This window comes from Dioscorea cayenensis, chromosome 8, assembly GCF_009730915.1.
Source record: "Dioscorea cayenensis subsp. rotundata cultivar TDr96_F1 chromosome 8, TDr96_F1_v2_PseudoChromosome.rev07_lg8_w22 25.fasta, whole genome shotgun sequence".
NCBI classification, from domain to species: Eukaryota; Viridiplantae; Streptophyta; class Magnoliopsida; order Dioscoreales; family Dioscoreaceae; genus Dioscorea; species Dioscorea cayenensis.
The window spans coordinates 4674852-4700959 of NC_052478.1; the positions used below are offsets into that span (position 1 = coordinate 4674852).

Genomic DNA, 26108 nt, shown 5'->3' on the forward strand with positions numbered 1-26108 from the left:
TTATGTCTTACAAAAAACCAAAAACAAAGAAACAAAGATTAAAATCTTTATATGCTCCATTTCCAATCCATTCCTTTTGCTTTTCCTTTTTCTTTTTTCTATCACAACCTCCTTTTGTACCAAGTTGTCCAAAAGCTTCAACCTTCCTTGTCATCTAAGTTTTTGTCCACCAATTCATTTGTACTTCTTATTCTTTCAATTTGGATCAAAACAATATTACTATTATTATTTATTATAATAATGTTAATATTAATAATTTATTTCCTTATTTTGTTATTATTTTTTCAATCAAATTTGGACCTTGAATTAATTTATTTTTGCTTAGGTTTTAAGCTTTTTTTGTTCTTGTTTAGTTCTTAATTTTTTAATGCTTAAGAGCATGAATGATTATTGATCAACATGCTACACTTTTGAATGCAAATAAAAAATTGGTGATAGTTTTCAAAGCTTATCATTATTTTTCAATTTCTTTTAGTTTTTCGCCGACAAATGTATCTTTAGATTATTTAAATTTTGAATCGTTTGAATTCTTCTCTTTTTTTTACCCTTTTTTGAAGCTTTACGGCATAGTGTTTTCTATGCTCATCATCATCATGGTCCATAATTGACATGCCTACAACCATTATTATAACAATTTTTATTAAAATAAAATTATACAATTGAGAACAGGAAATAAATTGCTTCCTATATATCATAATTATAATATATAGGAAGCAAATTTATTTCCTGTGCTCATTTGTTGCCTTTATTTTATTTATTTATTTGTTTTTTTCTTGAGATGGATATATAATTAAAATTTCATAATCAATATGCTTGATGTTTTGTTTATAATTGATTTTTTGTGAAATTTTATTATAACAATTTTTATTAAAATAAAATTATACAAATGAGAACAGGAAATAAATTTGCTTCATATATAGGAAGCAAATTTATTTCCTGTTCTCAAATGTTGCCTTTATTTTATTTATTTATTTGTTTTTTCTTGAGATGGATATATAATTAAAATTTCATAATCAATATGCTTGATGTTTTGTTTATAATTGATTTTCTGTGAAATTTTATTAATAATTAAAAAAGTGGATGGAAATAAGTGTCAAACTCACTTTTAAAAAAATTTCATGCTGGGATGTGTGACTATTGATAATAATAATTAAACCTCTACTTAACATTAAAATAATATCAATAATTATTAACACTTTAATCATTTAGTATTATTTTAGTAATAATATAAATCCATCCATTATTCTCATTTTTTTTTTCCATTTATTCAAATCCCAATGAACACCAAACCAAACATTTATATATATATATATATATATATATAAAAAATCAAACTAATTTTTTTTTTTTTTGAAATAATCAAACTAATTTTAACCATTCCCCACACAAAAAAAAGGATATTTAAATTAACCTTAATTATATAAACAATAAATCTTTGTTAGTTGAAACATTAATGATCACTTGCTAATGCAATTGTCATGTGATGCCCACATAACAAAATATATATAATTCATATGATCAATCAAATTGGTTATATAACTACATCTGAAGTCACATTGATTGAGCTTTACATGAAACATGGAGTCATGTGGGAAGGACATGGACCTTCCCTACAAGAAACCCCCAAAACTTCATCTTTAATTTATCAAATTCAAACTCCCTTTTTTAAAAAAAAAATAATAATAATTTATGTCCATATATGTCCCATCCATTCTTCCATAATGCATTCTTAAACTTTATTTTTTACCCAAAAAAAAAGTAATAAATAACAATTAAATGCATGGTAAAGAAGAATTCAGTAGTATTTAAATGTAAAAATGTACACCATTGCATTGAGTTACTATATAGTAGTACTCTTACTACCTTTTAAATATTACCATGCATGCACGTAGAAATTAACACATGAAGGTAAGTAAAATTACATGATCAAACAACTCTGAGCTTCTTGATCTTCTTCTCCAAAGTCAATGGAAAGGCAAGGAAGACAGGAGATAGGTCCCGGGGGATTGAAAAGAAACTCCGGTGAGTTGCCCTTCTTCGCCTTTTCGCCGTTATAGATTTTCTCGGTGGTGGAGGGCACACAAGGGTCGGCTTTAGGACGTGTTCTTCCGTCTTCGGTGTCGCACATTCTTCATCATTTGAGACCGATGAAGTCCTTATTTGAGGAAGTAAAGGGAAGCCCTCGATGATAATCTCCGGTCCCATGTTCTTCGTCGGAGAATTGAGAGGAATATGATGTACAATTGAGAGTATAAGATGTAACTATAACACCAAAAAAGATAAAGGATCTCACAAGAACATGAGATATATGTGTTATTGTGTGTTTATGATCTCTATAAAATGGATGGAGAAAAAAGAAGAAGAAGAAGAAGAAGAAGAAGAAGAAAAGAGAATTATATTGTTAATTAGCTAAGAATAATGCCAAGTGAAATATATATATATATATATATATAGAGAGAGAGAGAGAGAGAGAGAGAGAAAGATGTATAAATAATCAAGACCATCCAATGGACACAAACAATGGTTGAGATGGATCTAAGAAGGTTGAGAAATGGACCATTTTCATAGTTTGAATTGAAAGAAATATAAGAAAAAAAAGGGAAGGGGATATAATTGTGATTTCATAGTTTCTTTTGGGAAGGGGAAATGGATAAATGAATAGTAAGGATCCTAAAATTATGAGAGTTAGGTATAGAATTTTGAAAAATTTACAAGAATGACATTAAGGAGGGAAAGGGAAGGCAACCAGATCTAAGAGGCTAACAAGGTTGACAGGCAAAGGCTGCATCAAATCACATGGCACTTGTTGGCTTGAAGATGCTTAAAAAGCATTTCTTTTTTTAACATTTAATTATTCACCACAAACCTTCTTCTTTAAGACTAAGCATGAATTTCATTAATGTTTTGGTGCAATTATCATGTATCTTTTAAAAAAAAAAAAAATTACACTCACTTGTTTTAATTAATAGCAAATCGGTTGATGAAAAATCAAAATATTTTAAGTGGTCCAAAGTCACTCATGTATCTTTCATGCTCTCTCATTTATATACCCAACAACAGCTTTTATATTTCTAATAATATTTTGAGCTGTCATTCCATTTTTTTTGCAAAAACAAAAAAACAAAAAAAACAAAAAACAAAACAAAATATTAATTTCAAAACTCATTGAATGCTAAAATTCATATGTTACAATTCAATACATCAATATTATTTTAACATGATCGGTTGATATCTGCTTCATCAATGGAGAGAGAAATCTTGATTTATTTTTGATAAAATTAAAAAAATTTCTCTATGTATTTGGCTTGTCATCCAACCTTTGAAGGTACCATAAGAATAAGACAAGATAGAGAAGGAGAAAGAAACAATATATATATACATATATATGTTCTCTTTGTGAGGTAAAAATGAAAAATTTGGAAGCATTAAGAAAAGAAAAGAAAAGAAAAGATAGTTTATACTTCAAAGGCAGGGCAGGTGAGGAAATGCCTGCATTACAATCTTCATTCATGCATGCATATCCATACAAAATAAATGGACCAAAACAAAAAGACATAAAATATTTAAAGTAACATGGTTTTGGTGTCACCATGCACATGCCATGTTAATCAAATTAACAACATTTCATTTTTTATAACTTACCATCAACTTCTTTTTCTTTTTCTTTTTTTCTGTCTCTCTCTCTCTCTCTCTCTCTCTCTCTCTTTAAATGAAAAATTAAGGAAGGACATTGGTGAGTGACCTACACACTCTAGAAAAAAAAAAAGGACATTTATTCTTCATTTACTCACTCCACTAACTTTATATGTATAATCTTCTCATTCAATGCAACAAACATATAGACAGGAATCTCTTGAGGGACATGATAATTTCCCTGCATGTTTGAGCATTATCTTATTAGTTCAAATAACTTACTATTTTATCTTTCATTTCAAATTATATTCCTCACCCTAAAAGGTGTGGCATTGGCTATTATTACATGCTAATGAATAGTAAGACCACTAGTCCTTTGAATTCATTATTTTTTTTATACTCTTTAATTTGAAGCTAAAGATCCTTATTGTCTGATATTGACTATAATTAACCAAAGATAAAAACTTATTAAACAGAATTTGCAAACAAAACAACTAAAAAGGGAAATAAATTGATATTGTATGGGATTATGATGTATAGATAAGGCACACACATGGAAGCTTGTAGGAGCTAAAAATTATTGTAGCACATTTTTTAATGGAGATGCTTTCCAAATCCCAATGTGGTACCAACTGATTGATTCCTATGATCTTATCATAATAGTAACAATAACAAGAAGAAGAAGAAGATACAAACTTATTGGGATGTACATTAATTGAGTATTTCCATTTATCTTTAGAGTTGAATAAGGCTGGGTTGATCAAGTACAACTTTTTTGCTTGAGAATGTTCAATGTATTAAACTACTAGTTTGACTCTTAAAAAAAAAAAATTTGATTTAGAGTCGAATAAAGTTTTGGCATCTTATGAGGTTTTTATATTTCAAACAATGTTGTAAAATTAATCTTTTGTCTAGCAAAATCAAAAATCCCGAAAAATATTATCAAAGTATGTAGACTTTGCAAAATGTTTTAATATGGTGGATTGAAATTTCCTCATTGAACTATCAGCGGCATATGACTTTAGCAGTGACTAGGTAAGCTAAGTCAGATATATTCTCTACATCTCCAAAAATTATATTATTATCAATAGCTCTGTATCAGGTTATATATATTAATTTATAAACAAAAAAAAAAGGATTCGGTTAATATAGTAAATGCTACCTGGATTTTGTGGGATCTCAGATTGTTGTGACGAGAGACCTACATGAGGGCACGTTTAGCCACTTTAGTGATTTTGTACTTGTGTCAATTTGGAAGAAGTCTCACTTACTCTTTTTAAATAAGATGACACTTATTTATTTTCTTTCAGTTTTAGTTTTGTTTATGTTATGTTCCCTTTGTATCTTGCATAGATAATGTTCGCTGTGCTGTTCCTCTCTGTTTATTTCTTTAAACTTTTTTTTTCATTTCTCTTTAAAATATGTTAATGCGTTGTTTATTCAAATTTTCCAAAAGAAAAAGAAAGAAATAGTCTGCATGGAGGAGACCTCTTGGGTTTGGTGCTAAAAGATAAGGGAGACAAAATAAATAGGATTGATTTATTTACTTTTTTTAAAAGCTTGAAGTGTGATTGTTGTAATTTATTTCCAACATTGTAATCTATTGGGCCCTTAATGTCAGTTGGGCCTTTGATTGATTGGCTTCTTTTGAAGAGGCCTTTCCTCTCAATAAAAATAAATAAATAAAATAATATAAAATAATATAAAAAATATGAAAGGTAAAAGTCTTATATTACTAATTTAAATGTATAATATAATAAACAGAATAGTAATCTAAATATACATAACATGAAAAATTAGGTGCATTATTAAATATAACAACCCTTGTTGCTTATGTGTACAGAAATATTTTAAAAATATTTCGATTGATTTAGATTGAACTATTTGAAAGCACTTAGTTTAAATTAAAAAAATTAAAATTAAAATTATCTTTGCTTGCATTAAAAATGAGTGCCAATGTTAGTATATTTTATATAATTGTCATTCTTAAATAAAGTGAACAAAAACGCTTTAATAGTTTAACCTAAATATTCATAATAATGTAAATAATATATGGTAAAAAAAATTGTAACATATAAGTAGAATAAATAAATTTATTAGGTAAACTCAATTTGGAGATGTTGTTCATAATTTTTTTTAATTAAAAACAATGAAGAGTAGAGATCCCGAAAAGGAAACAGAAAGGCTACTTTAGGGTCCATGGGCCTAAACTAGGCCCAATTTATCATGTGGGCCTATTAACTCCATGGCCTACTTTATAAGTTAATGATTCGCTTAGATGTGCACTAATTTTAGTCTTAATTATAAGTTTATTTATACGTTTGCATGGTTTGAAAGGTATCCTGAAAATGACTTTAAATTTATCTTCAAACAAATATTTAAATATTTTGACCTTTTGTATCAGTGTCGAGCCCACGTTGCTTTGATTGAGCTCCACTTAATTTTTAATTTAATATTAAACATAGTTAGTCAATTAATATATATATATATATATATATATATATATATATATATCCTAATGATCTATTCTTCCGGACTAATCAAGTAATTATTTTAATTTTAGTGGATTAATTATCAATTAAGGAAGACAACCAAATCCATTATTATACCAAAATCCCTTAATCAATAGTCAACCCCATCCCCACCAAGTCACCGACTATATTAAGTTTTTAAGAAAACTTCTCATGAAGGTCCATGATAAATGAAAAATAATGTTTTTCTGGGGCTGAATGAAATTTTGCCAAAGAAGACCAAAAAATAATTTTTATCTTTTTTAAGGGCCGAAGTGGGAAATCCTTAATTAATTAGTGTTAATTAATAGTTATTTCCAGAGATTACAAGAAGAAAAGTTTGACTTTTAAAACAAAATGCTTTTCCGCAATTCGCACAGAAAGTCCAAAGATTAAACGGTCAGGATCATTCCAGAGCCTCGAGATGTTAAGCTACTCTTATACTAGTTAGCGGTATCATGATGTCATCGAGATTAACAACAGTGGTATCAGATGAGATCTTGGCCGTCGTAATAGTCGCCGATTTGACTGAATTCCTCGCCGCACCTTTGTATATTAACCCACCCATTCTCATCGTTTCCAATTCTCGCCAATCACCTCTCTTGTTGGAGCTCTGAGAAAGCGCTTTTATGGCGGTTTAGGGTTTTCTAGGGCTTCCGATGGCCGTGGATCTCATAGCGCGCTCGAAGATGGAGAACCAGATAGCGATCCAGGAAGCCGCGGCGGCGGGTCTACGGGGATTGGAGCACCTCGTCTTGCAGCTCTCGCACCAGAGCCATCAGCAAACCACCATTGACTGCCGCGAGATCACTGATCACACCATCTCCAAGTTCAAGAAGGTCATTTCCATCCTCAATCGCACCGGCCACGCTCGATTCCGCCGTGGACCCTCGTCCGTCACCCAAACCCTAACCCTCTCCTCTCCCCTCCCACCAGCCCCTCCTCCTCTTCCTCCGCCTCCTTCCCAAACGCTAACCTTCGATTTCACCAACCCCGCAGCCGGATCCCGCGGCACCGACATCGCGACGAGCCAGTTCACCAACGATAGCTTCAGCATCTCAACCCCGATGTCATCCGCGAACTCGTCGTTCCTCTCGTCAATCACCGGCGACGGCAGCGTCTCCAACGGCAAGCAAGGCTCATCCCTCCTCCTCGGCTCCATTCCCTCACTTTCCGCCGGTGGGAAACCCCCACTATCCTCCGGCTACAAGAAGAAGTGCCATGCTCATTCCGGCGACGACTTCTCCGGCAAGCCATCCTCCGGCGGCCGCTGCCACTGCTCTAAACGAAGGTACTGCTTACTAGTTCCCCATCCTTAGCTCACCTTCTTAGTATAACCCCGCATCCTCTTCAAACCCTAATGGCTTTCTGGTAATGAAGCAGGAAATCAAGGGTAAAACGGACAATCAGAGTACCGGCGATCAGCTCAAAGATGGCCGACATCCCGCCGGACGAGTACTCCTGGCGTAAGTACGGCCAGAAACCGATCAAAGGCTCTCCATACCCCCGGTAACTATTCTTCACCTCTCACCCCCAAATCCAACGACTCATATCCAATCTTCACCATTAATATCTCTAATCCAACGGCTCTCGTTTCTCTCATCAGGGGTTACTACAAGTGCAGCAGCGTAAGAGGGTGTCCAGCACGCAAGCACGTCGAAAGAGCCCCCGACGACCCATCAATGCTTATCGTCACATACGAAGGCGAGCACCGCCACTCGCCGGCAGTGGCCGCCGGCGGCGAGCCCATCATCTTCCAAGCCCCACGCGAGATTTAATCCAAGCCGTCCGTTCTACAATTCCGCCCTTTTTTTCAATTTTTTTTATTTTCTTTTTTTTAAAAAAAAAAATTTGGTTCCTCTTTTGAGGGAATCGATATGTAAAAAAAAAAATTAAAAAGAAATGGTAATTTGAAATATTTGACCAAAAAAGGGAGTGGTTTTGGGAATGGAGATTTTGTCGTTTAGCAAATGGGGTGGGTTATGAGCTGGATTTAAGAGGTTGGTTGGAGTCCGTTGACTGTAAGTCTAAGCCTTTTGTTTGGTCAAACTTTATTTATGGTATTATTTTTCATGAGTGTAATTGGTAGTCTTTAGTATTAATGGTGGGCCTGGTCAGCTCCCCATCTAACTCAACTTTAAATATAATTATTATTATCATTATCATTATAAATTATTTTCTATTTTCTTTTTTGTTAGTCATGAATCAGTAATTGTGCTTTGTTTGATACTCAATCTGAGGGATATTTTTAACTTGGAGGTTTGCCATTAATTGATGTCAACTTATTACTAATATATAAAAAAATAATGTAGTAAGATAAGAGCGAAATGAAAGAAAAGAAGAAAGAAAAGTCTTTGTCATGTAATTGAAGCGAAATGACGGGTGACCTTACGGCTAAGGAAATGGGAAATATAGTCAAGGAACACACTTATGAATCCATGGGCTCACATTGACTTTATTATGAGAGAGAGAGAGAGAAGGTGAGATGAGGCCCACTTATTATTATTATTATTGTTATTTTCTTTGGTGGGTCCAATCAACTTTATTATTATTATTATTATTATTATTATTATTATTATTATTATGCTCAACTAAGTCTGCAACAAGTCTTGGCCCTTGGAAGGTTGGCGGATTGAAGCATCCCCATCACTCCTAAATCATTCACATTACACAAGCTTGATGTGCTTTTCTTTTTGTCTTCCTTTTATTATTATTATTATTATTATTATTATTAAATTCTAAATATTTTTTATTTAATTTATTTTTTTTTTAAAAAATATGGGCAAAGCTAGTTTTATAACTTGAACACTCGACTTTTTATTTAATAAGAGGAAAATAATTAATTATTTATCTGGTCATTATGTAATTCTTTCCCAAAATTAATTTTTGTTTTTTTATTTTTTATTTAATTTCATGAATTTGAATTATATTTTTTTTTATTTGTTTGAATTTTTTTATTAAATAATAATATTAAAAAGAAATGTCAAATCAAAGTTGCTACTAGAAGGGTAGAGTGGATGGAGATGCACACATTCCTTGTGGAGAAGTCAAAATTAGGATTTGACAAAATGAGAGGTTGCGTTTCCAAGTGGGTTGGCATTTCTTGGCAGTCAGCCCTAACTGGGCACCCACCACCCACATGTCTTTCCTCTCTCTCTTTCTCCTTTATTATTTATTATTTATTTATATATTTAAACATATTGGTCAAATTTTGTTAGGTAGTTTGGTTGTTTTAAATTATTCATAAATTTATGGACTATTTTAACATGTTAAAGATAACATATTTTTTAGCTTCACTGTTTCAACCCCAATGAACTGATCCGATTATTATAGTAATAATTATTAATCTTTATGATATGAGATTGTGCCAAAAAAAAAAAAAAAAATTATTCATCCCGAAATAATGTCCTAAATGCAACTACTGTGAGATTGTAATTCGCATCTCTGAAATTGTATATATATATTTTTTTGTAACTCTATCTCTGGGGTTACATTCGTGATACTATTTCAGGATATTATTTTCACATAAATAATTTTTATTTTTTTATTTTTTTTGCAACTCTATCTCTGTAGCGGGATACTATTTCAGAATATTATTTCGAGATAAATAATATTACTCTTGTGAGAGAGTCGAATGCATAATTCATAAATATTAAATAATTACTTTATATAGAAAAAGTTTTAAAAAAAAAACACAAGAAGAATATTAGAGAATAAAGAATAATGTAAGTTTGAAGTAAATGAAAACGGTTTTGGTTATTTAGTTTACAAGTTAGACTTTGAACTTTTCTTGGTAGCTTGAATTTCTAAACATATCCAAATATTTGGGTCTGTGTTCAGTTTGTTTAAAATGAGATTAGTGTTTTCAAATAAATTCAATTTGGTTAGGTTATGTGTTCACTTCACATGATAAAATTTGGAAGTTCTCAAAACCTCCGATGGCTGTCTTTGCTGATTTTTATTTCTAACTTCTTTGAAAATTCTTTTTGAGAATGTTTAGCACGTTTGAAAAAGAATTTAATATCTATACATGTTGAAAATAAACACACCACCAAATTGAAGTTTGGATATTTCAAAATGAGAAAGAAAAGTAAATTTACTATGGTTGTATATGAATCAATGTGGTTGTTAAAAACTTGTAGGCTTGGGCTCAGTAAGGGTTCAACTCAACTTGTTTAAAAAATCGTTAAGAGACTTGGTTATAGTGTTATTAATAAGTTTATTTATAAAAATTATTTATAAAAATCATTAGTAAAATTGTTTATGGGATCATGAATAAGTTCATTTATATAAAAACATTTATAGAATTGTTTGTAGTAATATTAATATGATCCTTTATGGGATCATTTATAATAATGTGTTACAAAAATATTCTATGTTCTTTGGGTAAAAGTTCAAGTAAAATCTAAGATTAATTTATGATTTTTATTATGAGAATGTTTAATATTATTTTTAAAAACAATACAATTTTTTTTAAAAAAAAATAAATTAATAATAATAATGTATTATTTATGAAAAAATAACCGAATTTTATTGAGCTAACAAACAGAACTTAAGCCTTTGAATTTCATGAAACTTGAAGTAGGCTCGTACTCAACTCATGCTCAATTAAAATAGTGGCAAGCTAAGTTTGAACAAGACGAAACTTGATTCGATTTGACTCGTTTACTGTTTTAAATAAACCTACTTAGTCAATAAATGAAAATTAATTAATGAAGATTTCATATATGTAAAGAAAATACTCCCCCTTCCTCGCGTTCTTTTTTTACTTATCATATTTACCTAATTCACACCGATTAAAAAAATTTGGTTAAATTAGTTAATTATCTATTATTTATAAAAAATTCTATTACTTTTCCAAAACTACCACTATTTAATACTCCACTAAGTGAAGTAAATGATTTAATGTTTAATTGATTGTGATTTATTAAAAATTGTACAAGTGCATTAAATTAAAGTGTAAATTTAGAAAAAATTATTTAATACTGTACAAAATTTCTAATGTGAAAAATAAAAACGAACCGAGAAGAACTTCAAAACATGACAACTAAAAAGAAATGGATGAAGTAACAGAAAAAAAAAATAATCAAATAATATATGAATTTCAGATTATTTTTTATAAATTTATAAAAAAAATATTTAATTTATGACCCTACAACATGTAAGTTGATTTTTCATTGAACTCCCTAATTGTATTATTTTAAAAATATAAAAAACAAATATTTTAGATAGTAATAAGAATAAAAAAAACCCAAGCTAAAAGGCTCATAACCCAATAGTAATTGACCTCACATGAAAAATATAATTGGAACATTCAAATGTCTCAAATTTAAGACTCGTTGGAAGTATGGGGAGTACTTAACACTTGATATTTACACTACATGTCGATTTTATCCCCAAAACACCCAATATAAAATTTAATAATAATAAAAATAACCAGGCCCGGTAATTTTAAAACATGGTTGAACTTGGTCACATAATAATATTATTAATTGTATTAGCCTACTTCTAAATAAAATTAAGGGTATGAATATAGAAATGCGGAACATAGTGGTAAGAGAAATGTAATTCTAGAAATCTAACAAATGTCAACTTGCTTTACATTAAAACTATATATATAGAACTAAATCTTTTGAGATCAGTGAACATGGAACATACGTTATTGGTTTTACTTTTTTAAATATATGTTTATAAAATATTTCAATTTATCAATGTCGGCCAACTTGAGTTGGGTCGACTCTAAAACCTATTTTTTCTAATATATCTTTATTCGTAGCAAAAATTATGTAGTTTATTTTTATTTAAAAAATAATTTTTGTTTTTTTCTACACACCAATGAGTATGTATTTTAAAAAAAAAAGTTATTAAAAATGTTATATAAATAAAATACAATTTATCGTATATGACTAAAATTCACATAAAACCCAACAAAACTGAAAGTTTGGGCTTGAAGCATTGGGCCCATATTGAAATTAGATTGGGCCAAACTCAAACCCAAACTTACTTTGTAGAATAATTACATGTATTAATTATTATTGACTGTAATAAATATTAAATTAACTCATACCAGAAAAATTATCTCTCATTTATAATTTATAATATATATATATATATATATCAATTGGTCTTTGGTTACTAATTCCTCGAAGCAAGGGGTCATAGCTTCTAAACAAGTCGAGTGAAATATTGAAGTTTTACAAAAAAATAAGTTTTTTTTATATCATTTGATCAACATGTTGTATGTCTATATATATATATATATATAATATGTGTGTGTTTTAAAAATATTGAATAGTGAAAAATTTTAAAAACATATGAAAAGCAAAAATTGATTGAAAAATCACTTCGGTTCATCCCATCTACATAGCCGGCTTTTATTGGATAACCTGGATCACATCACATTAAAAGCACACGCACTAAATATTTCTTGGTGCTCATTTATTACATTCCTGCTATTTTTACTTCTGATTAATTCAAATAGTATTAAAATAAATATCTTCCCGTATTTTTTTACTGGAACATTTTAACTAAATTACACTAATTAAAAATTAATTAAAATTAATTGATAATCTAAAATTTATAAAAACTATATTAACTTTTCAAAATTTTCTTTATTTAAAATATAATTTAAAAAATTTATAATTAAATATAATTTATTAAAAATGATAAAAGTACATCAAATATAAAAAATAAATAAATTTGAAAAAATAATACTTAATATTTCATAAATTTTTAAATAGACAAGTAAAGATTACCAAATAAAACTTCTAAAATTAAACATAAAAAAAGAGCGGAAGACAACTATAAATTTTATCTTTCATAATATTATTATATCCACGATATATATATATATATATGGCGTATTGATTAATAATATCAAAATAAAATTATTCATATTGATATTTATCATGTTTTAATTTTTTTTTAAGTTTTGGAAGTATTGTCTGCGTCATAAGCAGCTATTATATATTGAATTCTACTTGCAAGATGTATCTTATATTTATATTATATGTTTTATATCTTTCTAATAAGTTGAATTTTTAGTTAAATTAAATCTTTTTGAAAAAGTGGATAAACCATACTGATTAGAAAGTGAAAAGATAAACGGATACATCACCAGAAAGCAGCCCAGTACATTTTTTTATAAAATATGAAAAAATCAAGTGAGGTAAGTGCAATTGATATCTCAATATATTTATGTTTTTATTTTAGTATTTAAACATATATATATATATATATATATATATATATATATATATATATATATATTGTAAAAATACAAATATTTTACAAAAATCAGGTATAATAGAACAAGAAATTGTTGAAAGATAAAATTGATATATAGTACTTATCAAATCGAGATTAAATAATAACAAGAACAACAATAATAAAAGCGCCTTGTTTTGGGTTGGACTCAAAAAGACTTTTTAAGTTTAATAGAAGTAGCTTTCCCGGAAAAGTCTTTTCGGGCAGTAAGTTAAGCACTTTTTATATTTTGTGTTTGTATTGACTTTCGATAGCAGGTAGTGTAAAATAACTAGCCTTTTTCGTGCTCGCTCATCACTGCCTTCGAAAAACTGTCACTTTTTACGACGCAACTGCTAAGCACAAACAACTCTTTTGAACCCGGTCGCTTAACTTATAAAAACACTTCTGGGTTTTCCAAAAAGCTTCATCCAAAACAAATGTCCCTCATCAAGACGATCGAATATGGCCCAACCACTGCTGTCTAACAATCAAATAAAACACAGTTTTAGCAGGCAATAATGAAGATTATGATGAAATAAAAGCACCATGAGGTGTATTACTTTTTTTCTCTTTTGCAAACATTGTACTAACTATCAAGAGGTGTCAATATTTTTATTAAATTATTAATTAGAGATACAAACATAAAAACAAAATATAGTGTACTTTCAATATATATAATTATTTATTATCTGTAGATATCTGAAGACATTAACAAAATATTTTTTTACAAAACACAAAAAATAATAGGAAAAAGACAAAAACCCACGTAGGTTTCGAGTTTTCTGAAAATAAGTAATGATGAATTTTCGATTCTATGATATGTGTTTCCCGTATTTACAAAAAGAGAAAACCATTAACTGCAGTTAACTTTTTCGGTTTTGGCAGAGGGCAAAATTATCTATTTATGTAAAAATCATCATGTGGCTTTAAAAAACAAGATTTTTTTCAACCCGATTTTGTTTTATTTTTTGGAATTTAAGTTTTTTTCTTATTTAGTGAAATTTTGAAGAGAAATAAATTTAAAAAAATATTTTTATGTCATATAAGTTGATTTTTAAAATAAAATAGCGATTTTCGCGTGAAGCTAGCAGTTAATCGCTGATAACCAGTTTTTCGCTTTTTCGCAAAATCTAAGAAACCACATATCATAAAATCGAAAAAAAAATTCTTCCCAAAATAAGAAGTAGGACAAAAAGAGACCATTGGATTTGTATCCGATGAATGACCCATAAAAAATAGTGTAGATTCAAAACCCACACATCTCTAGAATACGTGGGGCATATGTATATATATATAAGAGGGAGAGTTGCCGTTGGCAAACCACAATTAAGATTTTAACCTTTAATTTTTTTAGTAGGGAAAAAAATAAAATATTAACTATTCTACTGAACATAGTAAATTATATTCAATTTTAATGTATAAAAATAAAAATATTTTTTTCAAATTAAATGTTAAAAAGATAAAATGAAGGTAAATCAAAATTAGTACATGAACAAAAGTACCGAGCAGTGGTTCTATTAAATAGCTATTCATAAATAATTGTATATATATATATATATAATAGCATTATTAAAATAAAGTTATGTCATTCATATAATTGCATTTGCTTGTATTACTCTCATTTCCAATTTCCAAATGAATAAATGATAATAAAATGAAATAAATTCTCAAAATACAATTGTGTGATTAAACTTCAGAGTCTTTGGAAGTGCTGAGACTTTCTAATTACTAGTTCTAAACATGAGCTATTATTAATATTTTCTAATTTGTAAAATAATTTTTTAAATTTAAAAATAAAGATATTTGTATAGTGAAAATTTATGGTATAATCCGTACAATATATCATAATTTAAAAAATTATACTATATTATGATAATTATGTTATAACTTTAAACATGATCCGACTCGTCATCTCATCTCCATTTGTTTAAGGGAGTCTTGTTATGTATACTTTAGTTGTTTCTATGGTTTTATACTTGTTATTTGCTTTTATATGAAAGGCTAAACCCCAAGGTTACCGGATGCAAGTGAACCTTGGAATGAACTTGCTTGTTTGGATGATGTGATTTACTTTTAATGCAATGTATGTGATTTGTGGTTCTTACTATCTATTCTTGATTGTATTGGATTACATAAGAACTCTGTGGTTCAATTTATAGATTTGTACTAGGAGCGCGAGAAGCACCTTTGTATTAGACTCACATAGCTTGAACAAAAATCTATGTACTAATACACCGAAGGATTCGGGTATTTGGTACTCCTCCAACCGTTAGGAACTAATTTAGGTATTGAGTTTGGCCATAATTAGAGATTTCTCTAAGCATAGTGCAATCATAGCATGATTTGGTCGGAATAGATTTCAATCAATACTTGTATGGGATTAGGGGTTAATCACTGAAGGATTCGAGGTTAATCTACTTTAGCAATCTCTTGGCCCAAACCAATATTGTTTTTGTAACCTTAGCATTCTTCTAGCTTTAGTAGTCCTGAGGGGATCCGCATCTATGACTATCTTCTTCCGTGATATTTATACTCAACCATCTTGAGATTTGGGCATTCTCTATTAGCTCTTTTTAAATTTTTTTAATAGTTTAGATAATTTGAAGTCGAATTTGCCGGTTGAACAATAGGTGGAGAGAAAGTAACAGGGTACTACTTGATGGTGTTGCGGGAGGTCAACCAATCATATTTAATTTTTTTTTTTTATACAAGGTTGAAGTCTCATGAGTTGTTATATGCAACAAGCGGTGAGGTGTATGAATCAGAGAGAGATGATGTTGGTTTAGTAAAAGACAATTGTTAATAATAATTATTTATATTAATAATGTAATTTTTAAAAATACCTATATATATATATATATATATTGTGGATAGTTCATGTACCAAACATGCACTTTTCATCAATAATTTGTTTGTTCCATCCGAATTCAAGCAAATAAAATATAATTAAATTACCTTTCAACCGAACAATTGTGAGAAGGCATGTTTGAGAATTTTCTTTTATTATAAAAAATATGCCTCCTCTGGCCAAATTAATCATATTTAATTTACATTTTAGAGGAAAAAAAAAAATTCCAAAGCAAGTCATGAGATGATTTTGGGAGGATAAAATCCACACTTAAAATTATATTCAAACCAAAATATTAAAAAATTAAAATTAAAATTTAATATATATATATATATATATATATATATATATATATATATATATATATATATATATATTAATGAAAGTGAATAAACCGTTAATTTAAAAAAAATAAACATATGTATACAAAACAGATAAACAAACACAAATACAACAAGTGAAAAGACAATATAAAATACCCACTGAAGATGATGGATATAGATAAAAGATAAAAAAATTACCAAACAAAACGTCTTAGACTAAGAGTGAATCTCCACTCAAGGGTCAAAAATAATTCGGAGTGGGACTAACCAATAAAATAGCAGATCATCCTCTTTCTCTTTATTATTAGGAGATGTTGAAACCTAAAACAAAAAATCAAAACTTATATTTAGCCGAGTAAAAAATTAAGTTAGTTAATTTAAAATGAAACATACAATCATTTCTGATAAACTAAATACTCAAAATGAGGGCTTTGGCAAGGACATCTCATGAATCTCTACAAGAGGAGTTTGAGACCTCTGCAAAAGCATTCCAGAGATGTTTCAAAGAGTAAAAATTATGATTTGATTAAAGTGGGACTAAATAGCTCTGGTAAAATAGCAGTGTTGAAGAGGACTTCATATACTCTATAATTTATCAATGGATCTCTTATAATTATTAGAAATTTTTATCCTAATATCTTTAAAATTTCACCAACAACTCAACGTGTACACTCTCAAATCTCAATAAAACATGATACTCCATCATAGACATACCCTTAGAAATGAGATTTTTTTACATATACGACCATCTACATCACATACACTTTAATATACATTATTAAATGAGACGTGCATATAATCCTAAACGTTATTAAGTTGATTTTTTTTTTTAAAGTGACAAGCACAAGAACCTAGAGACGTGCACGTGTGAGGAGTAAGACTCAAGACCGAGCTATGTGCCCTTACCTTGCGTAGAACATGAGGTTCGATCTCGGGTTCTTTTCGAATTGAATATAATATGTAAAGTATCCGATACCAATTGACCCAATAGTTGTTGGTTAAGTTAATATTTTTGCATATATATATATATATATAGATAGATAGTTTGAAAAATATTTTTTATTAATTTCTTATTTTAAAAAAAAAGTATTAACTTTATGATGAGCATTCATGGATAATAATTCATATGTACTATATTCTATTATAAAAATCTATTTCTAAATTTTTTTATGTCCAAAATTATTTGTCAACATACTTTATTTATATATTCTGACTGGAAAATTTTGGTCATTCTACTAAGAATCAATATGCTATGCTCATAGAAAACAAAATCTTTACTTGATACAACAGCAGAAAAAAAGTGAAAACTTATCTTTGAGTATTGGGAGAGAAGTATATTTTCTTTATTAGTCATTGTACTAGTCTATGCTTTCGAATTAATTTTTAAATTTAATTTTCATGCCTAAATACATTATTCTCCATCATCATCATTTTAAATGCATGAAAAAAAACCCTGAAAAAACAAGAAAAATAAACTAAATATTTTTAAAACTTTAAATTCTAACTATTTTTTTATTCTCCATAAAACTATTATATTAGAATGGAGAAAATATTAAACTAACTAACCAAAGTTGATTGACTTTCAATAAAAAAAAAAATAACAACATAGCATATAAAATAAAGGTATAATACCCGAATTAGTTCTTCAACTTTTTTTTTCTTCTCTTTTGGTCTCTCTACTCAGAAATACTCCCAAATAATCTTTTTACTCTTGAAAATGGTTTTACTTAATCATTTCTATTCTAAAATAGGTCTATATTTTTCAAAAATAAAGGGATTAGATAGAAAGAGATTAAGGATAGAGGGACTAAATTGAGTTATTTTTAAGAGTAAATGGATTAGTGGAGTCGTATTTCGAGAGAGAAAGTGACATAAAAAAATAAAAAAATCAATTTAGGTATTATGCCTTTAAAAAAAAAAATAAGCCAAATTAATTCTAAATAAATAAATAAATAAATAAATAAATAAATTATACACATAATAACAAAATTAAACAACAATCCACAACTAGTACATACTCCTCCCTGTTGTCCACCTTCTTCCCATCAACCCTCTCTCCTTCTTTCCTTTTCTCTCCTCTAAAAACTCCATTCCATTCTCATTTCTCACCAACCCAAAACCCCAAATCAAACTTATAGTTCCTCAGTTGTTGTTCTTTCTCTCAACTCTTTCAACCCATTAGCTATGCCTACTTTTTCTCTTTCATCCCTCTCTTTCTTTTAAATCAAAACACCACCTTCTTCTCTTTTCCCTTCTATCTTTTCATATCATTATCATTCACTATGGATCCCGACCCGCTCGCTCTCGACTCCCTCCTCGCCGCCCGCCGTAGCCTCCGCGCCGGCCTCGACAAATCCAAGTCTCTCTCCGCCGCTCTCGCCCGCGCTGGCCCTCGCCTCGATGAGATCCGTGCCCGTCTTCCTTCTCTCGAGTCTGCCGTTCGCCCTGCTCGAGCTCCTCGCGCTGCTCTCTCCTCCGCTGCCTCCCACATCGACCGCGCTGTCGGCCCAGCTGCCGCTGTTCTCAAGGTTTTTGACGCTGTACATGGCCTTGAACCGCCTCTTCTTCTCCCTTCCCCTCTTCCTTCCCCGCTTTCTTCCTATCTTTCTCTCCTCTCTCGCCTTCAGGAAGCCTTGCGGTTCCTCTCCGATAACTCCCCTCTCGCTCTCCAATGGCTTGATGATATCCTTGACTACTTGTCTGACCACTCCCTCGCTGACCCGCCGTTCCTCTCCGGGCTCCAGTCGCTGCTGGCTTCGCTTCGCGACTCCAAAGCCCCACTTGATGCCGGCCTGCTCGATGCCGTCCTCGCCAAGCTCCTCTCCGAGTTCCGCCGCCTTCTTTCTGACCACTCCAACCCTCTCCCTATGAACCCTAACCCTAACCCTAGTGCTGCTGCCTCGATTGCCCCTTCCCCTCTCCCTGTCCCTGTTATCCACTCTCTCACCTCCATCCTTAACCGCATGATCTCCCATGGCCGCCTTGACGATTGCGTCTCCGCTTTCATCGACGTCCGTGGCTCCACCGCCCGCGCCGCCCTTGACGCCCTCGGCCTCGACTACCTCCGCATCGGCCCTGCCGACTTCGATGACGTCCAGAGCATCGAGGCTGATATTGGGAAATGGGGCCGCCATCTCGAGTTTGCCGTGAAACACCTTCTTGATGCTGAGTACCGGCTTTGCCATGAGGTTATGGAGAACGCTGGCGTGCCGGAGCTGCCTTCCAAGTGCTTCTTGGAAATCGCTGATCGGGCCGGGTTTAGATCTTTCCTCAACTTTGGGATGACTGTCACCGAGAGCAAGAAGGATCCAATCAAGCTCTTGAAACTGCTGGATATCTTTGCATCGCTGAACAAACTAAGATTGGATTTCAATCGGTTGTTTGGGGGGAAAGCTTGTGTAGAGATCCAGAACCTCACTAGGGACTTGATCAAGAGAGTCATTGATGGTGCTTGTGACATTTTCTGGGAGCTTTTGGTGCAGGTGGAATTGCAGAGGAGCTCGCCTCCACCGCCTGATGGCAGAGTGCCGAGACTTGTGACTTTCATCACCGATTACTGTGATAGGCTACTCGGAGAGGACTACCGGCCGGTTCTCACCCAGGTCTTGGTCATCCACAGGAGCTGGAAACAAGAGAAGTTCCAAGACAGGCTCCTTCTTGATGCCATTTTGAATATAATCAAAGCTTTAGAGGCAAATTTTGATGCTTGGTCCAAGGGCTATGAGGATGTAACATTGTCCTATCTCTTCATGATGAACACACATTGGCATTTCTACAAGCAGTTGAAGGGGACGAAGCTCGGAGAGCTATTGGGGGATGTGTGGCTGAGGGAGCATGAGCAGTATAAGGAGTATTATGCGGCCGTGTTCTTGAGGGAGACTTGGGGGAAGCTGCCCGGATTGTTGAGTAGGGATGGCTTGATTTTGTTCTCTGGAGGGAGAGCTACTGCCAGAGATCTGGTGAAGAAGAGATTGAAGGCTTTCAATGAGACACTGGATGCGATGTATCAGAAGCAGTCTAATTGGGTGGTGACTGATAAGGAGTTGAGGGAGAAGACTTGTAATTTGGTGGTGCAGGCCATTGTCCCGGCTTATAGAAGCTATATGCAGAATTATGGGCCATTGGTGGAGCAAGATGCAAGTGCGAGCAAGTATGCCAAGTACACAGCACAATCACTGGAGAAGATGCTTGGATCCCTTTTCCAACATAAGCCAGTCAAGTCTGTGAGCTTCAGGGTCAGCCACTCAAATGGGAAAGTTGACAGTGTTGTGTCTAGCCAATACCGATCCGCTCCAACTGTAGTGTGAGGCAGAATCCTCAACTATTTGGTGGAAAGAGATGGACAAGCTCCTCTCATGAAAATTGGGCAAGTTGGGGCCAATAAGAACTGCCACCAGCACGGGAAGCAAGATGAAGTTGTTCGCTACCTTCTTTGTCTAGTAAAAACTAAAGATTTGAATGAGAGCATGAACTTCTCAATAGCAAATGGTGGATCATGGCCGTAGGATCTGGATCCTCAACAAAATTTTGTGGTAGAAATTATATATAACGTGCTATGTTGGATATAATGCTTTCTCGGTTACTCCCCCGTTTTTATATCTTCTCATCTTCTCTTCTCAAGCTTTGACTCATTCATTTTAGGCATTGAATTAGGATTGGGGGAACGTAAGTATCTGTATTGTGCATTTACATGTGTAAAATCATTTATAATGACATGCATTGTAGAATTGTTTCTTCACATTCTTTGTTCGTAAGATGTTATAAATTTTAAGACTTGACTTAGGTGATGTTCTAAGAGCATGAGAATTTGAAAACCCCTGTGGAATACTCTTTTCATGATTCTTAATCATTTCCTATTCTTGTTTGATATATATATATATATATATTCTGAATTGTATCTTGAAATCTAACAAAAGCAAAGTGCTCAATAGAAGGAAAACAGTGACATTCTCTCTGAGGTTTCATTTCCTGAGAGTTGCTTTGCCTTTAATCACATTGTATAACGGTAAATAGAAATTTTTGAGTCGATGAAAGTTTTCAATTTGTTTTTTTTTCCTGTCAATTGCATATGTCAAACTTTTTTATCTTATAGTCTATTCGGTAAGTTTCTGTTTAATGTCTGAGTTCTTCAAAGATGTAATCTCTAGCTAACAGGATATACTATTAGAGAAAGGGGGTATCGGGAATGTTATGCGTCAAGTATGTAGCCTCCTTTCCTATTTTTTAGCAGCTGTTTTTAATATGAAAGTTTTTGTTGTAACCTTCTTTTTTCCCTACAGGAATCTTAACACTGCCTAATGGTTGAGCAAGGCATCATGTGTTTGAATTAAGGAAATATTTTCAGCAAGCAGCGGTAAGGCTTTGATGTTGAGCACTTCCAAACGCTTGGTCTAACAAGAACATTGTGCACTGATTTTTTTTCCCTCTTATTGGTCTCTTTTGAGGCTAAAAATCAGAATTTTTAGCCCTCCTTCCAATTCTCCATTTTAAGTTTTTGTTTATGCCCAATGCGGACTGATCTTTAACTCTGATAAACTTCATTCTCTTGCTGAGTGTCTTGGAAATGTAGCCATTTTGCTATATATTCATCTATTCATAAAACCCCCCTTATGATTAATGGCTTGTCAAACCAGACTGTCAACTCGAATTGCAAAATTATCTCTGCTAGCCACTACCATTTCAATTTGTGTATTATACATACATAACCATCAGTAACATCAGTTCCAATGTTCTGAAAAAGACATTCTGCTTGGGGTTGCTGCATATATGCTATTTCTTTGCTCCGCATGTGTTGCTATGCACTTGTGGAGATGGAAAATCATGCTAGGATTTTCATCACTATGATTTAGCTATGTCCTGTTACATCTTTATTGCCTAACTTGTTGCACATGCATTTTCTGGTAGCTATCTGGTAACTCTTCTCAAGTGGACTAATATCTTGATTGCATGTGTTTCAATTGGCAAGTGGCTTTGCTTGCTCGCTTCCACTTTTTGCTGCTTTAAATTTTCCTGTTTGATACTTTGTGCCCCTATGTTGATAAGTTAGATATGTCAGTGAATTTATGGTTTATAAACTTTGTTTGTTGACAAAAAAGGGGGCCCTGTTATAACCAAGCAAAATACTTAAACGGGTGAATAGATTGTGAATTTCAACATGCTTTGTTGTAAGTCAAAGCAAGTACGGTATTTGTACATAAGAATACCTTTAAGTTGCTTTTTTTTTTCTTTTTTCTTTTTACAATATTTCTCCCATTAAACCCTTTAGCTAAGCTTGTTAGACCTGCTTAGATGTTCTACAAAGTGATGATGTACATTAGCGTCAATCTCTATTGTCAGACACTGCCCTAAGGCTATGCTGTAAGAGTAGTATCAGAACTTAGCACTGGGTACTTGTAGTCTGGAAATTCGTATTTTAGTACGCAGAATTAAACCCTCTTTGATTAAAACTGTGTTTTATTGAAAATGCTAGGCCATGAGTTTATGACCTCATTAAGGTATATAATGATTTTCTAAATGGTACAGCTCCGTAGATAGACCTCATTAAGGTACATAATGATTTTCTAAATGGTACAGCTCTGTAGATATACTCCAAAGGGGTGTGATTCTGGTACTAGTATTGTCAGCAAGAGACTGTTGTTTTCTCCATGAAGAATATAATACTGACATTACACATGCCCTTTTCCTATGTAGTTTTCTTTTTTTACCCTTTTGGCTGCACATTTCTTTTCACTGATCTTAGATCAGTTTGTGGTCCAAAATTTCACTGTTTCTATAGAATATCCATGTGGAACTTTGCAAATGACGAATGCTGTGTTCAGTGGCAGGTAAAATCATGTATGCAAAACTTCACTCAATTTTATAGCATGTCTTTGTTTGTACAGCTTCTTTGGCTTGAAACTTGAAATTGTTTGATTGTGATCGTCCATTCTCTGCCTGTCCAATACACTGCCAGACTTTTGTTTTGACTTGTAGGCTTGAATGCTCTTATAAGGCATAATTTTTGTTTGTATATCAGAGGTTATGCTTGGCCTACATTCTGCTTGTATCATGTCATTGTCACTTAATTCCAATGCTTATTATATTGTCGAATGATCGTTAAAATTATCATGTTGGTCAGTGTTGTTGTGGAGCATCACTAAACTATTCGGCAACAAGTTGTCTATTTTATTATAAACCTTTCTTTAAGTGATCATCAAGTTGCTCAGAAGCTATATATTTATTATACTTTCTAGACAGGCTGGCCCAGACTTAAAAAAAGGATAAACATCTCACACCGTGCAGCTGGCTATTAGTTTATAGTTCACATCAAGAATCCTATGCTTCTTGTTTTGTTATAAATCCTAATTATCTTTTATCAATGATTTTCATTGTTAGAATATCCTCCTTGTTCAATTGTTTTTTCTAAATGAACTTGCTGGTACAACCAATTTATTCCTACATGTGGATTCATTCTTGAAAGCATTCTTACAGTTTATTTTCTGATACTATCTGATTCAGGTAAAGTGAAACTTTTCAGAAAAAGATCTCAGTGCTGGATCAATGAACAATGAATGTTGAATTGAGCTCTGGATGCTGTCTGATAAAGCAAGGTCAGCACCATTTCTCAGGCTTTTTGTTGTATTTCATAAGCTGGCACTTGTACCATGTTTTCTCAGGAGCTAACTCCGATTTGCTTTTTGATGTTGAAGAAGAAGATGATGCTGTTGGACTTCACGTGACATATCATTGATTTCAACTCTTTTCCCTGGTTATTGAACAAATCATTTGTCCATTCCTTGTTGAAACAGGTATTGCATCTTGTTTTGTGACATTTACTTTTTCCTGTTTTCCTTGTGTTATTATCCTTTCATTTCAGTCTCTAATGATTTGCTATGCGAATTTTTTTTGGGATTTAAACTGATTAAAACCCTAATTGATTGCTACGATCTCTAGTTTCGTATTCAAACTAAATAAGAGTTATGAATGATAGATGATTCTGATGCGCAATTTTGATGTTGTCAGCCTATTTTATTTCAGTTGTATTTTATTAGAAAATTGTTAATTTGTATTTTCAGTATGCATTTGGCTATCAAGGCTTTTTTTTTCCCATTGGGTTGTTCATTATTGATTAGTATCATGTGTGTATTCATGATTCTGTTTGATTTACAAATAAGATTAATGTTACTAGTGGCTCTTAAATAATATAGAAACAATAAATAACTCCGACATAAATTGAATGAAATGTTATTTTTATCTAAATTAAATTTAAAAATAAGTAGGTTACTCCTTATCTCAGCTTAAGCAGGGTTACGTTACCAAACAGTGGTTTTTGCCAGCTAGGCTATTCTTTTATTTATCGATTTTTATAGTTATGTTTTTTGTTTTGTTTTTAAGTGTTTTACTTTTGGTGTAACGTTGTGATTGTCGTCTCTACTACTTGGCTCGTGTCTGTATTCTCAATCTTTCCATTTTAATAAAACTATGATTTATTTATATTTTTTAAAATAAAAAATAAAAAAATAAGAGGTGAAAATTCTATTCACATTTAAAATTCTATTCACAAGTTTCTAATTCAAAGTATAATTTATCTAGCGAATTTTTTAATTCATTCTCAAATAACGTTGAGAAAAAACAATTGGATCCAACACAAATTAAGTCTCTTGCGAGTTTCCATAACACAAATTAGATTCAGGATCTCATATTCATACCCATGATGAAGATGTACAAATATATTATGTGTGTATATATAAATTCTTTTAATGCATGTCTATTTCTTTTGCATTTAAGCTTAAGCACGGATACTTTAGATCAACGACCAAATAGTCTATTAGTATACAGGTCGCTGATAGAGTTTTTCATCAAGTGGTGAGAGTTCGATTCTCGGCTGATGGTACATTTCTGGGAGATATGAATGGTGGTTGTGTGCGGATAGTTCCAGCGTTATATGTATATGGGTCCTATTTCTACTTGTTTCACCGAGATTTGTGTATGTTTGTAACGGTTTAGCAGGATTTTTGGGCTGTTTGTTCTTTGTCAAAAAAACACGAATACTTTAGACCTCTCTTACATATGATCAACCTACTAAGATCCGTGAGAATTATTATCAAACTGAGACGCGGCTTCTCTTGTACATATATATATATATATATATATATGTATATATATATATTAAATTATGATAAATCTATATATTTTGCTTTTTTTCCTCTTGGTTTTTTTCTTAACTTTTTTTTTTTTAATCCTAACCTTACCGGTTTCTCTCCATCTTTCTCTTACTATAAATTCCGCAGACGACATTTTTTATATATGCATATATCTGACCTTAATATTTCACTCTCCTTGTTTGTAAATTTATTTAACTATTTATTTAATCATTAATAGGATATTTAATTTACTTCCTAATGATAAAGAAACACAAAAAAAAATATAACACGAAGTCACTTAAACAGATTGATAAATCCTTAAATAATTTTTGGAAACCAGAAGCTAATCCAACAAAAAAATTTCTATCAATTAGTCAACTACAATAACATATATATACATTTATATATGGGGATATATATATAT

The 26108-nt window shown here is 31.6% G+C and overlaps 2 protein-coding genes and 1 long non-coding RNA gene across 5 annotated transcripts; all 3 read left to right on the top strand.

Moving 5' to 3' along the window:
* The first annotated feature begins 6711 nt into the window (after window positions 1-6711).
* LOC120267975 (WRKY transcription factor WRKY51-like) lies at window positions 6712-8273 on the top strand. Its single transcript, XM_039275657.1, has 3 exons — window positions 6712-7434; window positions 7527-7652; window positions 7750-8273. Exons 1-3 carry the CDS (start codon window positions 6803-6805, stop codon window positions 7919-7921), a joined length of 930 nt encoding a protein of 309 aa, XP_039131591.1. The 5' UTR covers window positions 6712-6802; the 3' UTR covers window positions 7922-8273.
* A 10375-nt stretch (window positions 8274-18648) lies between these two features.
* LOC120266790 (exocyst complex component EXO70A1) lies at window positions 18649-21338 on the top strand. Its single transcript, XM_039274445.1, has one exon. It carries the CDS (start codon window positions 18845-18847, stop codon window positions 20867-20869), a length of 2025 nt encoding a protein of 674 aa, XP_039130379.1. The 5' UTR covers window positions 18649-18844; the 3' UTR covers window positions 20870-21338.
* Window positions 21339-23450: 2112 nt separating this feature from the next.
* Window positions 23451-25648, top strand: LOC120266791. 3 transcript variants are annotated; one of them, XR_005538281.1, is made up of 4 exons: window positions 23451-23979; window positions 24060-24151; window positions 24251-24349; window positions 25365-25648. It is a non-coding gene; the product is annotated as an uncharacterized LOC120266791 (long non-coding RNA). The 3 variants fall into 3 exon arrangements; XR_005538282.1 differs by having other exon boundaries at window positions 24066-24151; XR_005538280.1 differs by having other exon boundaries at window positions 23451-24151.
* The last annotated feature ends 460 nt before the right edge of the window (window positions 25649-26108 follow it).

Excerpts from the sequence above, each read along its gene's own strand:
- LOC120267975 (XM_039275657.1), top strand. The coding sequence starts at position 6,803 with ATGGCCGTGGATCTCATAGCGCGCTCGAAGATGGAGAACCAGATAGCG. Across the intron at positions 7,435-7,526 it reads TGCCACTGCTCTAAACGAAG|GAAATCAAGGGTAAAACGGA; the intron begins GTACTGCTTACT and ends GTAATGAAGCAG. Across the intron at positions 7,653-7,749 it reads AAAGGCTCTCCATACCCCCG|GGGTTACTACAAGTGCAGCA; the intron begins GTAACTATTCTT and ends TTCTCTCATCAG.
- LOC120266790 (XM_039274445.1), top strand. The coding sequence starts at position 18,845 with ATGGATCCCGACCCGCTCGCTCTCGACTCCCTCCTCGCCGCCCGCCGT.